The sequence below is a fragment of the Peromyscus leucopus genome, chromosome 19 (genome assembly GCF_004664715.2).
Source record: "Peromyscus leucopus breed LL Stock chromosome 19, UCI_PerLeu_2.1, whole genome shotgun sequence".
Classification (NCBI taxonomy): Eukaryota; Metazoa; Chordata; class Mammalia; order Rodentia; family Cricetidae; genus Peromyscus; species Peromyscus leucopus.
The window spans coordinates 63,189,809-63,204,195 of record NC_051079.1 but is presented as its reverse complement, the minus strand read 5'-3'; the positions used below and the strand labels follow the sequence as shown (position 1 = coordinate 63,204,195).

Genomic DNA, 14,387 nt, shown 5'->3' with positions numbered 1-14,387 from the left:
GGATGGATGGGTGGGTGGGTGGATGGATGGATGGATGGATGGATGGATGGATGGGTGGGTGGGTGGGTGGGTGGGTGGGTGGGTGGGTGGGTGGGTGGATGGATGGATGGATGGGTAGGTAGATGGATGGGTGGATGGGTGGGTGGGTGGGTGGGTGGATAGATGGATGGATGGATGGATGTTAATAGTCTCCCTTAATGGCCCCCTCAAAGCCCTTGCTCCTCTCATCCTCTCAAAACCTATTCCTGGTTTTGCTCCATAGCAAAACATTTTCATTCATCATACATACTTGTTTATTTGAGGCTTTCTCCTTTGATTTGAATGTGTACTTTGTAAGAATATGCATTTTGCCTGTTTTTTGTTGTTGGTTGGTTGATGATTGGTTGGTTGGGTGGGTGGGTTGTTTTGTTTTGTTTTTGTACCTGTGGCTCTGGAGGTCTGACTCTCGTCACAGTGGCAGCTGCCCTCAGAGTTTCCAGGAAACCTGCTTTTCACCCGGAGTGTCTGCTCTGCACCCCCAGTTGTCACCCACAGATGCGTGATAGATTTCTTCATAGCCATCAGTTCAGGGCACGGCCCCTGCGCCCCAGCCTAGGCCTGTTCACTCTCTGAGGCCGAAGTGCTGGGCCTGTCCTTGATCCCCCAGAGACACCCACCATCCTAGGTGTTGTAGTTTGATTGCTGTTGCTGTGATAAAAAACACCGTGACCAAAAGCAACTTGGAGAGTAAAGCCTTTCAGCTTAGACTGCTACATCATAGTCCCTCTCTAAGGGAAGTCAGGACAGGAACCAAAGCGGAGACCGTAGAGGAACACTGCTTATTGGCTTGCTCTCTGCTACCTTTCTTATACTGCCTAATCCCACCTGCCAAGAGATCGTGCTGCCCACAGCGGCCCGGGCCCTCCCACACCAATCATCAGTCAAGATGGTTTCTCACAGACATGGCTATAAGTCATTTTCATGGGGGCAATTATTTAATTGAGGTCACCTTTTTCCAGGTGAATAGGTTGTGCCGAGCTGACAATAAAAACTAACCAGTACACTAGGTGTGTGATCCCCCACCCCAAGCCGACCCCAGAACGGACTGGTTTTATAGAACGTGTTTTTGCAACCACACAAATAATGCACTATCACTTAGGGAGTGTCTTGCCCTTGCGCTGACTTCCGGCACAGGGATCTGTGTGTTTATAAAGATGCATGTCTCACATGTGCTCTGCCGGCACTGTGTGTGCGAGGATTCTTTACCTGCCCTCCCTCCCTCCTTCCCTAAAGAAGCTTGATTTCTGTGGGTGGCTTGTCTCCAAGGCTCACACAGGTCAAGGTCCACAAGGTCAGAGGTTAGATATTGGGGGAATGTAGCCAGGTCTCAAAGCCAAAGGGAAAATGGTCCCCCAGAGAGAAGTTGAGGAAGAGTAGGCAGGACCTAGTGGCAGTCTATGTCCAGGGTGACACCTCAGAGGCACACCTCCAGCCATCTGGCCATGTCCATGAAGAGTCACGTGAGAGAGCTGAAGGCTGGTTCTCTTGCTTGGAGAGGAGCAAACAGATTTGCCGAGCAAACTGTTAGCACCAAGCCTACAAGGGGGGTTCTCAAGGATGCTCTGAGAGCCTGGCGAAGCTCAGTCTCCTCCAGGGGAATAGATCTTTTCTGAAAAGCAGATGCATCTCTGGTCTGAAGCCAGAACCCCCTCTGTACCGACCATACTGCCAGAATAATAACCAACACCCCCTCCAGACCCTTCACTCATTACTTCCGTCCTTGGGGTGCCCCTTCTAGGACATACCACTCTCCCAGCCCTCTCTCAGTGGCCACAGTTCAGGTGAGCTGTTCCTTGGGATGAAGTGACCGAGGGAGACTTTTCCTTTGGGAATGCATGGTCCCTTTCTAGTCCTGGGGTATGAGCAGAAGGACAACTCCCCACCGCCGCTGCCCGGGTGGGGAGAGGCCTGGGTATGCGTTCGGTCCCAGAACTCTGCGGCAGGACTGAAGAGGTTGGCACCTCCTTGCTCATGTTGTACCACTGCGGGCAGCTCCATCTGTCAGCCCTGAGCTGAGAGCCTGGGCTATTGCCAGCTCAGCACCAGCTTGGGAGGGAGTCCTGAGACTCCCTTCCTGGCCATTGTCTATTGGGGGGCCCGCCCAGTGTGTTCCACCACCGGTGACCTGGAGAGGCCTAGAGTGAGGCAGGAAGGGAGGGAGGGAAGAAAAGGGGAAGGAGCCGGCCAGAACCTGGTCAGGGTGGGAGAGGGGAAGTGAGAGGGGAAGACTTGGTGTTTTTCCTTATTTGTGTTTTATATTAAAGAAAACAAATAATATCCTTTGAAAAGCCCATTAAACAAAGCACATCCTGAAGGTCCCAGCGGCCCATTGTGGCCGCCTGGAGCCTGGAATCCATTCACACATTTTTGGCTAGATTGTTGGAGGCTAGAAAGACCGGGAGTGGGAGGGAAGGGCCCTCATTAAAATAGTTTTAAATGGCTTTTGCTCCCCGGACTTAATAGAAGTCCGGGCCAAATAACCATAACTCCAAGATCCCATGTCCGCCTGACCCTTGGAGTGTCCTCCCGTCACCTCTGGGAAGCTCCAACAAACTGGCCAGTCTGAGAACAGCCAGGGCCACCAGTGTCCTCCACCTTGCCCTGTGAAGGCTGACTAAGGGAGGCCCTCTCTGGAGAGTCCTAGTGAAGGGATCTGCAGACTCTCTCACTGCTTGACCTCTCTGGGCCTTGCTCTCCCTGACTGCCAAGTGGAGCGTGGGGCCCAACAGACCCCCTCTTACCACTCTCCAGGACACCTGGGTCTGTGGCTCCTCCCTCATCTGGTTTATGCCTACGCAATATGAGAACCTGTAGGAATCTCAGGTATCCCAGGCCCCCGGCTGCGGCAGGGACTCTTCTCCTTGGATTTCCAATCCTAGATCTTGGCTACTCCATTCCAGCTGCCCAGGATGGAATGACAGAGCTTCTGGACATGTCCCCAAATGGACACATTTGCCTGTCAGGGGTGCAGGCTAGCTTCTGCAAATATTCTGCCTGGGCCTGGCCTTTGGTAGGACTGCGGTTGCATATAAGCAGGTCTCTCCCCAACCTTGATGTCAGTCTATAAGGAACTGTCATAAGGACAGTACGTAAAAGCCACCCTTAGAATTTCCCCCAGGCCCTCCTTTGAAGTCTAGAAGACAATTAGTTCTTTGCATGTTTTCCGTAAATACTTCCAAGGAAAAGGAAGGGTAAAATTGCATGGGGGATTTGGGCCTAGGATCAGGAGTCAGCTTGGGCTCAAGGCTGAGCTGGGCACAGTCATCTCCAGTTCTCTTAGTGGCCGACAGCAGAAGGTGGTGACATTTCTGACTGGAGATTGGAAGAAAGAACCTGTCCCCTCCCTACAGCCATTGGTTATGTACCTGACCCTTACCGGTGACGGGGAACCCTCACCTCTCTGGCTTGGGACTCCACAGGAAAGGCCCCCTGGTCTATTTTCATGGAACCAGCTCCTAACCGAGGAAAAGGAGGGGGAGGCATCGGTAGCCTTGACTCTTCCATCCTTCTCTGCAAGACCTTGGCCTGAACAAACTCCGTATTTGAGAGCTTGGACATGATGACTTCTGAGGGCTCCTTCTGGTCCCCCTATTCTTTGAATCTGGAATCTTAGCATCTACCCTTGGTGGGAGATGATTCATTCATTCTGATGATTTCCATTTTCTGGTCTGATTTGGTGGTCAGAATCCAGCCTCTCATGTCCTTCATTGAGTATTGTCAGGGTAAATGGTGTCTTGAACCAAAATGACCCATGTCCTCTCTCTCTCTCTCTCCATGTCACAGGGCTACCACCTGATGCCCCATGAAGTGGAGATCGCACACACCAAGAAGCTGTTTCGGAGGAGGAGAAATGACCGAAGGTAGGAAAGACTGTTGTGAATGCCATTACTGTTCCCTGTGCTGGCTGCTGGGCAGGTTAGCTCTGGCCTATGCTGTGAGATGGAGCTTCCAACTGTAAGTGGGATGGGCACCTTTGACGTGACGTTGGCAGTACAATGGGCTTGATTATGTAGCATCAAAAACTGTGTTTCTGTAGTAGACCCAGGGACTTCAGAAGACCAGCAGAGGGCCACCATCCCCACTCCTTCCTGGGAGGGAGCATTGCCCAGGATTTGCAGAAACGCTCTTTCCACTAACCAAAACAGAGCCTGTGGGCTGCATGTTTAGAGACATGGCCTCCAGGAGGCTCCCCAAGCTCACAAATTCAAAGCCATTCCTCTTTCTGTCTCTCCACTACTGGGAATTGTCCTGTGTAGGAACCACACTTTGCAGTGACCGTCACAGTCCTGAGTAGTAGTAACCAGGGGACAGGAAAAGCACGATGAGGTGGCATGCATTGGAGCAGGCAACCAAGATCGAGCCTCCAAGAAATGCACGTGTGTGTGGTCTACAAGGCTTTCTTACATGGAAAGGTCTTCGTGATAAAGTTTAAATGAAAATTTCCAGGTGCAGCATCATACTGTGTGCAGTCATTTGTGCTAAAGGGGGAGTGGGATTTTGATTTTTTGCTTGCATGTGCAAAAAATATTTCTGGATGGAAATCTTTTAAAAGAAAGAACAAAAGGGCTTATGCTTGAGGAATTAAAATGAGGTGTTTCCCTATAGGGAATTTATTCTTAGACAACGGTGATGGCTTGTGGTTTTTGCCTTTAATGAACAGAGAATGTTCTTTAAGAGACAGCCAGCTGATATCCTGCACTCAGAAAACTAGGAGCACCTGCCCTCGGTGCTGTGGCTACAGCCGGCGGTGTTGGGCTCCGGCCAAACTCGACCTCTGACCCCTACTCTGCATGGAAGTCCTGAGCCAGGAGTAGTAGGTGGGCAGAAGATGGATGCCCAGAATGCCAGACATGCAGTAGTGGATTTTCAATTTCTGAAATGATTGACAGGGAAATGAGTGTTCAGCTGACTGGGAAGCAGGCTGTCCTGGCTAAGGTCTGGGAATCAACAGACATCAGAAGAGGAAACTGAGCCAAAAGAGCTGAACTAAGCCCTGCCCCTGCCTTGACAAGGGTACAGTTGATTCCCAGCCTGGGCCACCTTTCTGCTCTGTGGCATTACACATGACAGTTATTGAGTTCTGGATTCTGGGTAGAGGAAAAAAGTGGGGAGCTCCTCAAAGGAGAAACGATGCTTCCAAGGGCCAGCAAGGAGTCAGAGAGCAGAAGGCTTTCTGTCCTTCCTCCCCGGTGTGTGTCCCAAAGTTGCCAAGACTCTCCAAGCTTCCAAATGAGGAGGCTTCCCTGGGCCAAGGCACTGGCATCCAGGTCAGCCCACATGTCACTCTTTGGGCCAGGTCACCATGCTCCTCAGGAGTCTCCTAGACGGAACAGGCCTCCGGAAACAACATGACCCAGGAATGTCAGGAGGGAGCGCACATGGCACGGGCGGACCAGGAAGCTGGACATCCACTTCTCCATGCTCATGATAGTGAATGCTCTGGATAGGTCAATGCACCTCACAAAGGATGTGGACCGGGCCAGCATCCAAAGAGAGGCCATAAAGATGATTAAAGGGGCCAAAAAGTATGTCCCGTGAGGAGGGCTGGAGGACTGGGGCCAGGGTAGAGGAAAGCACATCCACGTGGTGAAACCACGAAGGCCTTACGTGGAAGGATGAGTAGCAGCTGACTGTGTGTATGAGACGGAGCATCTTGGCCACCAGAGTCAGACTGTGGTTCAAGGTAGCAGATGCACACACCTGAAGAATGTGCTAGACAAGGAACCATTCCTCACTTGGAGGGGTGTCCTGTTATAGTCCCCACATGGTAGAGATTTCCAGGAGAGGGCAGCTGAAAGAATTTATTATCTAAAAGCAGGGAACTCCTGAGTCTTTCTTGGGAACTATGGTGATTCTGGCAGTCACAGGTAGGCTATGAAACATTACCCAGTCAACCCCAGTTCTCCTAGCAGATGACCCTCCAGAGTGCCCTTGTTGGGCACCAGACCTAGATACTTGACCCTTCTGTACTGCAGGCAAGTCTTGCTAGCATTTAAAGTGCAAACCACACTGAGAAAGTTCCAGCTAGAGGAATGACCAGAATCAGCTATGGTGATCAAGGAACACAGACAGCATCCATGGAATACCACAGATCTTGCCATTTGTCTTGAGAAGGGAAATGGCCAGCTACATCCTCCTGGTGTCCCCGTGACTCACCTTGGAATACCTGCAGGAGTCTTTGGCCTTCTGTCTCCCTACAAAAATGACTGGAATTGGGGTCTAATAGGTGCAGACTCATGGCACAGTGCTATGGCTAACATCGAGTGGTCCCTCCCAGCCAGAACAGGCCTTCTCAAAACTGGGACCCAGCATCCTCATCCATGCAGAAGTCTGCCACGTGTCCGAGTCCCGCTTCGCTCTCCAGGTGTCTCTGTATGCTTTGCCGCTTTCCTCTCCCCTGGTTCAATTTGGAGGCAACAGGCATGCCTCCAAATGGAATCATGTAGCAGTGTAGACGTATGCCTTGGAAATAGGGGCTGCATGTGGGAAGTTGCTTCATTTTTTTAAGATTATTTTGAGTTATATGTCTGAATGTGTATCCGTGGATGAGTATGTACACATGTGTGCTGGTGCCCATAGAGGCCAGAGGCATCAGATCCTCCTGGAGTTGGAGTCACAGACAATTGTGAGCCTCCCAGTGTGGGTACTGGGAACTGAACTCCAGTCCTCTGCAAGAGCAATACGTGCTCTTAACTGCTGCGCCATCTCTCCAGCTCCCAAGGTACTTCATTTCTTGAAAACTGTGTTTTCTTTCCTAAAATGGGTTCTCTATTTGAGAGGTTTGCACAAGCTTGTTCTTGTAAGCACTTGAGTATCTTAGTAGTAGTGTGCTCTTCAGGTCAGAGGGACTTTTAGGGGCACAGAGAGCATTTCTGTGTGGAGTAGATATTCTTCTCATTACCGCCTTGGAAGTCTAACCTAACAGGCATGACATCGCCAAGCCCAGGACAGTAGGTAGATAGAGCCCCTCTGCAGAAGCAGCCTGAGACTCAGCTCTCCCTTCCCACAGGCTGCTTTCAGGGGCTCCGATGAAAGCTAAGCTGTGGGTGTCTTTCCCCTGTTTTGAAAAAGGATTAACCGCAGGGAAAGCTTGAAACTTTCCCCTTAAGAATTTTCTCAAAATTTGGACAACTGATAAGCACTTGCCTATTGGGGGGAAGTAATAAAATATGACAGATTTCAGACAAAATTATGCATTTGGGGATAGAAATGGAATAAATGAATATTCCATGCATTTCCCGGGAGTAACATGGGTTTGCATGCTCCATCTCTACTGGGTTGGAAATGGACAGTTGAGAAGGGGCTCCTAGGGGTTTGTCTGCCTCCCCCTAAAGCTTTCTGCCCAACTCCAACATCCAGGAAGAAGAAATTCACTGAGACTGAAGTCCTGGCTCATAGCTTCTGTTTACTTGGTGTATTCCCTCATCCCGGTGGGAGGGGGAGAGTTCTGCACCCTCCCCTCCCTCCCCACCCTCGCTTCCCTCCCCCTTACTCTGTTTTAAGAGATGAGCAGCGTATCACTGCATTGAACAAACCCTGCATGCCATCATCGTCGTCGTCGTATCTACAGCCTGGGAAACAGACTCCAGGGTGAGGGTGAACTTAGGACGTCGTGACGTTAGGAAGGGGTGGAGAGGCAGCAGGCTCGAGCAAAGAGAAGCTGAACTCTAGGTATGTTCTGACGTACAGGGAGTTCTGAAGTTTGAGGACCTTCTGAGAGTTGACCTAGGACAGAGTAACTTTATGGGTCATGATCCTTGATTATCAGAAGGGGTTCTGCTCAGCAGGACCAGGGCCATTTCCATGGGGACAGCCAGAAGGGTGAGAGCTGTTTCTGAAAGGGATGGAGGCAGTACATGGAGCTCCCCACAGTGAAGTCTTGCTGAACACCCTGTCTTAGTTACTTTTCTATTGCCGTGACAAAACACCATGACCAAGGCAACTTAGAGTTTCCGAGGGGCTTATAGTTTCCGAGGGTGAGTCCATACCATCATGGCAGAAACCCCGTGGCAGGGAGGCCTGCATGTTGGTAGAGCAGTAGCTGAGAGCTTATATCTGCATCCGCAAGCACAAGGCATAGAGTAAGCGACCTAGAAATTGTATGGGCTTTGGAAAGCCGTGACACACCTCTTCTAACAGGACCACACTTCCTAATCCTTCCCAAACAGCTGCACTACCCGGGGACCAAGTATTCAAATAGATGAGTCTATGGGGTCCATTCTCATTCAAACCACCATCCCTTCACCAGACTTATTCTCCATGGTGTGTTCTGTGAACTGGAGCAAGGCCCTTGCGGTCAAAGACCTGAGGTGCAGCCATCACAGTGGCATTCCGGCTGCAGAATTAACCAGAATGTTGTATATGTCTCTGTAGCATCAGGGTTGTGGTTCAGAGAAGGAGGCATCGTGGGGGTGTTGGGGGAGGGGAGGGAGCCTGGAATGCTCCCCTTTTGGAGTAATGATTAAACCACCAGTGAAACTCCAGAAGAATCTGAAAGGAAGATGGGAGTGTGAGGGAGAAGAAAAGCCACAGCTGGGCAGGTGGTGGGCCAGGGATCCCTAGAAACCACCAACGTAGCTCCCTAAAAGCAGAGGCAAATAGCCCCTCACTTACAGTGACTAGGAGGGAGAAGCCAGTGTCTGCTTGCTCTGAAGATCCCCTGCCCGGGTTGCCCAGTGTCTCAGAAGACCCCTGCAGACTCCAAAGACTGGCCTCTCCGCAGTTAGAGCGCAGACGCCAACGGAGGCAGTAATGGTCTTTTGCGTGATGCCCACCTAGGCTGCCAGGAGTCAGGAGAGCCCTTCTTCAAATTAACGTGCGTCGTTAAGTGAGGTCCCGGAATGGCTACTGTACTCCATGGGCAAAGCAGATGGACAGGAAGAAATAAAGAATACCTTGGCCATCCTGGCTATGGTCAGTCGGCTCCACGGCACAAGAAGCCGGAGAGCAAGCCATCCCCCGAGGGTGCAGAGTCGGGTGACATGCTGGACACTGCAGGGTGACCATGGTCTCTGTCCTAGAGCGGCCAGTGACTGTGGCTTGATGTCCTCAAACGGCAGAACCAGTGAAGGGTCTAATAACCTCTTCCTTGCGTCCTCTGCCTGCTCGTGCTCAGATCCCAAGTATCGGGCAGCAGCTTTGAGTTTGCAAGCTCCTTGTGAACACTGTCTGTCACTGGTAAAAACAAATAGGACATCTGGAATCTGGCCGTGGGCATAGTATACCTACAGATATACTTTAAAAAAACACTGATTCTATGCTTTAGAGGGTTGAATTTTATAACAAATGAGCTATGTATCCATTTTTAATTTTTAAATTTTGAGACAGGGTCTCATTGCACAGACTCTGAACTGTAATGCCCCTGCCCCAGTTATTCTAGTGCCAGAATTACAGACATGTACTAGCATACTCATCTTTGAAAAAAAAAAAAAGAAAGAAAAAAGTTGTGTTTGTTGTTGTTGTTTGTTTCTTGAGTTGTCTTGGGGTTTGTTTTGTTGTTTTTGTGATTAGAACAAGTCTAAGGATGGTATGATGGGAAGGATCCCTTGAAAACCTCTCTGGATCTTGATGTCTATATTGTTCCCTGAATGTACCAGGAGAGTGACCCATTCAAAGAAGGATGCAGATTTGGTCTAGCTATGATTTAGTCAATGAAACTGTGCTAGCAATTAATAATCACCTATTTTCTTTTAAACCACCTGTATTTGCAAGTCTCCTCCGGAAAAAGTAATATGTATATTCTTTAATTTTTGAAATTAAGAACTGTATACACATAGCTACAATCTTTGTCCATTTTCTGTCAGAATTGGCTCCAGAGATGATGGAGGCCAGGACATCATTCAGTCTGCCACAGGCTATGAGCATTGCTGCAGGAAGCCAATGGCGTAATTCAGTCTCAAGTCCAAAAGGCAAGAACCAAGTGCCCTGATGTCTGAGGTCAGGAGACTATGAATGTCTCAAGAAATCAGCAGGCCAGTGCAGCTTGCCTTTGCCCTTCTGTGCTCTGCCTGCGCCCAGCCCTTGGTAGGCTGAATGCTGCCCATCCACAATGATGAATGTAGATCTTCTTTACTGAGCATAATAATTCAAGTGTGATCTTTCTAGGAACCACCTTCGTGGAAACACACAAAAAAAGTGTGTGTGTGTGTGTGTGTGTGTGTGTGTGTGTGTGTGTGTGTGTATACAGACACTGGTGTATGCATGCCACAGCACCTATGTGGAGGTCAAAGGATAACCTGGGGTTTGGATACTTGAAACAGGATCTCTATTGTATTTTTTTTTTCTGCTACATATGTCAGACTAGCTGGTCCGTGACTGCCTGCCTCCACCTCCAGGTATTCCCCTGTCTCCACCCACCCCCCATCTCCTCATAGGGGTGCTGGGATTTCCAAGCCTGTGTTACCCATCCAACTTGTATGTTAGTTTTGGTGATTCAAACTCTGGTCCTCACACTTTTTCAAGTGCTTTTTACCCACCCACCAAGACCCTAGTCCCTAAAAAAGTCTTACCAGCTATTACCTAAAATTTACCATTTATTGTTATCTGTTCTCTAAAATGCTTCAGATACAGTCAGGGGCCATGCATGACTTCACATGAAGTATTCTCATATAACCAATGTTGCCCATCCCTCAAGTGATGTGTTAGCTCAAAGGCCTGCTCCATGATCTGTCTCCTCCATGGCCCCAACAGCCTACAGATATGCCAGCTAGGTTTGTCTTTTCGAGGTCAATTCATGTTCTCTCCTGGCAGTCAGACTTGGAGTTTAAGAGATCTGCTTTCTTTTGTCCATCCCTCAGTAAGTTACATCAGATATTTCATCATCAGCCTTGTGTTTCTGTCCATTGTCTCTAAATTTTAAAAAAAAAGTAATTTTAGAGTTTTATTAATATTTTTAAGTCTGACTGTTTTCCATTGCCCTGGGAACCCTACCCCAGGTCCTCAATGGTTATGGGTGACTCCTTCCTTCAACCCAGAATCATAACCTCATAACATTTGACCCTAACATGTCAAATGTCACCTGGACCCATGAACAAGGAGCCTGATAGACACCCGGGGCCCCCTAGATTCCTGTCTGCAAGCCTCAACAGCTTTCTGGAGCTTTCCATTTCCCTGAGCATTAGCAAACTCTCCATCAATCACAGGGCTCCCTATTCTACAAAGGGGCGAGGTCTTCCAGGTCTTGTTCACCAGGAACTGATTAGGATGGACTAGTCACATAGTTGCTCAGCTCGTCCTTTTAGAAGTACAACCAATGCTCATTACCCAAGGATTCCATATTGCAAGTTTGCCTACTTACTAAAACATGAAAATACCTGTGATGTTTTGATAATCAGTCATTGACAGACATGGAATACTAAATAATTTAAGTTCCGTGCCACACAGAATCCCAGCCAAGGTCATCCAGTGCACCATCCTGCTTTTCTTATTCCATCTCTTATCCCGATCATGGTTTGTCTAGTGCCATGTTTTCCACACTTGTGTGCTTTTGTTGGTGATTTTCCTGTTTGCATGACTCCTGAGTAAAGTGCTAGATGTTTGTGTAGTGGCCCTCACTTCAAGCTCCTTGTTGGGATAGAAAAGGAAACTGGGCAACATGAGCACAGAGCTGTCACGTGATCCTCAGGATCCCAAGCTCAAGAAAACTGTGATGTGCCTTACAGAGAGAGCTAGAGCATTACAGGCAGGACTCAGTCCTGCAATGAGTTTAGTGGTAACAGATCAACAACATATATTAAATAAACAGTCTGTAGGAGACTGAAGAGATGGCTCACTGGTTAAGAGTACCGCTAGCTCCTCCAGAGATCTGGATTCGATTCCCAGTCCCCACGTGGTGCTTACAACCATCTGTAGCTCCAAACCTAGGGGACCTGATTCTCTCTTCTGGTTTCTGCAGGCAGAGCATGCATGAGGCGCACAGACATGTATGTAGGCAAAATGCTCATGCACATGAAAATAAATAATAAAACATATAAATAACAAGTACAATAAGCAGTCTATAAACGGAAGCTCACATATAAAAAAGAGATTCTATATCAGCAAGTTGGTGAAATGTAACTAGAGGAAAAATAATTCAATGTTTGCTAATTCTGTGATGGCAGTGACATTCTGGAAAAGTAGCCTCCTGAACAACAAGAATGAGCTATACTTGTTCTTTGAAACGGGGTAGAGAGATGCTAAAGATAAAGGGGTGTGTGGGGAGCCGTGAGAATTTTAGGCATATTGTTCACATGGCGGTAGAGATAGAAAGGAGTGGGCACTTCTTACCCTGGCTGTCACTGGCTTGGATTTGCTGCTTCATCTGTGCCATCCTGGGACGGCACCATCACCAAGGCCCTCGCAGACAGCTCAAGCCCCACGGTGACTGTCATTACCATCCGTTGTCAGGAGCCGGGGGACTGTGAGACAGATCCCTGATCACATTGCCCACGGTTTCTCTTTCTATCTCAGCAAGGAAATTGCCCTCATTAAGTCCCTGCTAAAGATAGATAAGAAAATGGGCCAGGCAGACCCCCACCTGGCAGGCAGCCCTGTCAGATTGGGAGCAAAATGAGTCAGATAGGAATTATTTTTAGGATGTCTCCTCCTCCCGCACACCCACCCCCAGGCAGGCTCTCTTGGAAAGAAGAGCAGCTCATTGCTTCAAGCCACATGTCCAGGTCCTCATTTGATTGAAATGGAGCCTCCAGGCTTGGAACAAGCCATGACATGTCACATCATCCTCTGTATAGTGCTGATGCCTTACCAGTGCTCCTGGTCCCCATGGAGGCTGGACACAACCCTTCTGTGGATCATGTGCCCTTCCGGATCACTTTTCTGCCACTCTCCTTTGGTATATGCTCCAAGCTCAGGCTCCATTCCCAGATTCTCAGTTTATGGGAATACAGACCCCTAGGGACATTATCCTATGGAGGGACCAATGTGTCCCCAGCCCAGAATTCACAACCATATAGAGGCCTAACAGGCGTAAGAGGTGGCCTGCCATACATTTTGTGGGTTTCCTGAGCAGTGAGTCTTCCCCCTGGGCAATGGGTACCTCCCGGTACTGTGTTCACAACTGAGTAACTGGACATTACTTTTTTGATCACTCTTACACCTTTCTTCCGTCTGTCAGAGTTCATTCAGACCCTGTAAGTTCTAAAGAGCAAAGCAGGGACACACAGGATCAAGAAAGGCAGCTGAAGAGAGGGCAAGGAGCATGTCTTCTCACCTGGGGACAGGAGCACTATTGACCAGGAAAGTAGCCAAAGACTATTAACAGCCCTAGGTGTCTGTGGTTGGGACAGGATACTGGGAACCAGCCACCAAGTTGCCTTGAGTAGTCTACCTCAGATTTCTCAGCCATTCTTTTTCTGAAAGATTGGGCATTTATGGATTGGTTCACAAACACTAGCTCCAACTTTTCCTCCTCCCCTCAAGGCTCAAATAGCCAAATCATCCCAGCCTCCCATGAGGGACAGTGTGCATGGTGGATAGCCAAGCCCTTGGCCAGGCTCACTTGATTTTTAAGTCCAGCACATCTTTCACCAAACAGGGGCCTTGTGGGGTGGGGGAGATACTCACCAAATTTATTCTTTTTGTTCCCAGGGTCAGGGATGCCATTAGATTATATGGGGTGACAGGAACTCAGGAAGTCCGCACAATAAATGCACCTCAGAAAACATGAGTCCCTCTTCCTCTACCATTTACTCTGAGAACCTTCCACTGTGAGCATGGAAGGAAAGAATGCTGGACCAGGAGCCCTGAGGTCTGGTTGGGGCTTTTGCCTTATGCTCTAGGAGCCCAGTTTTTCTGCTGTGAAACGTAATTGTGAGTCCAGCTCTCAATGCTATTACAGAGTGCATACTACAGATTATAGAGGAGTCTTCCAGACCTATTCCATTCATTAACCATTGGATGGAAAAGACAGAACTGAGAACATTATGGAAACTGGCCCAAGCTCTCAGTAAAAATAGCTAGTGTTCTTTCCAGAAAGTTCTAGACAAGCAGGACATGTCTCCCGCTCCTGTGTACATCTTTCCTCTCTATATCTAGTCCAGGTCTGTATGCTGGAGCCTAGCCATCCTGAGCTATGCTGTCATGGTCCCCGCATCCGGCTTCCTAAGATCAGATACCATGGAAGAGCATCCTAGTTACAGAAGTGCCAGGCTGCGCATCTGCTGGTGGTTCTAAGGGACTAGTTGGCTATGGATCCGCTAGGTTCTAAAGGGGTACCAGACTGAAGATCCACTGGTTCTGAAGGGGTGGCAGGCTGTGGGTTTGCTGGCTCTAAAGGGGTACCAGGCTGTAGATCCACTGATTATGAAAGTGTACCAGTCTACAGATCACTAGCTGTGAAGGGGTGCCAGACT

At 49.0% G+C, this 14,387-nt stretch overlaps 1 protein-coding gene across 4 annotated transcripts in view; it reads left to right on the top strand.

Moving 5' to 3' along the window:
- Ctif (cap binding complex dependent translation initiation factor) overlaps nt 1-14,387 on the top strand; it is a 264,453-nt gene that overhangs the window by 132,954 nt on the left and 117,112 nt on the right. For all 4 annotated transcript variants that reach the window (XM_037197207.1, XM_028871951.2, XM_028871952.2 and 1 more), the window contains one exon: nt 3,823-3,899. In XM_037197207.1, the coding sequence (XP_037053102.1) occupies nt 3,823-3,899 (77 nt within the window). The remainder of the gene's footprint in view (nt 1-3,822; nt 3,900-14,387) is intronic.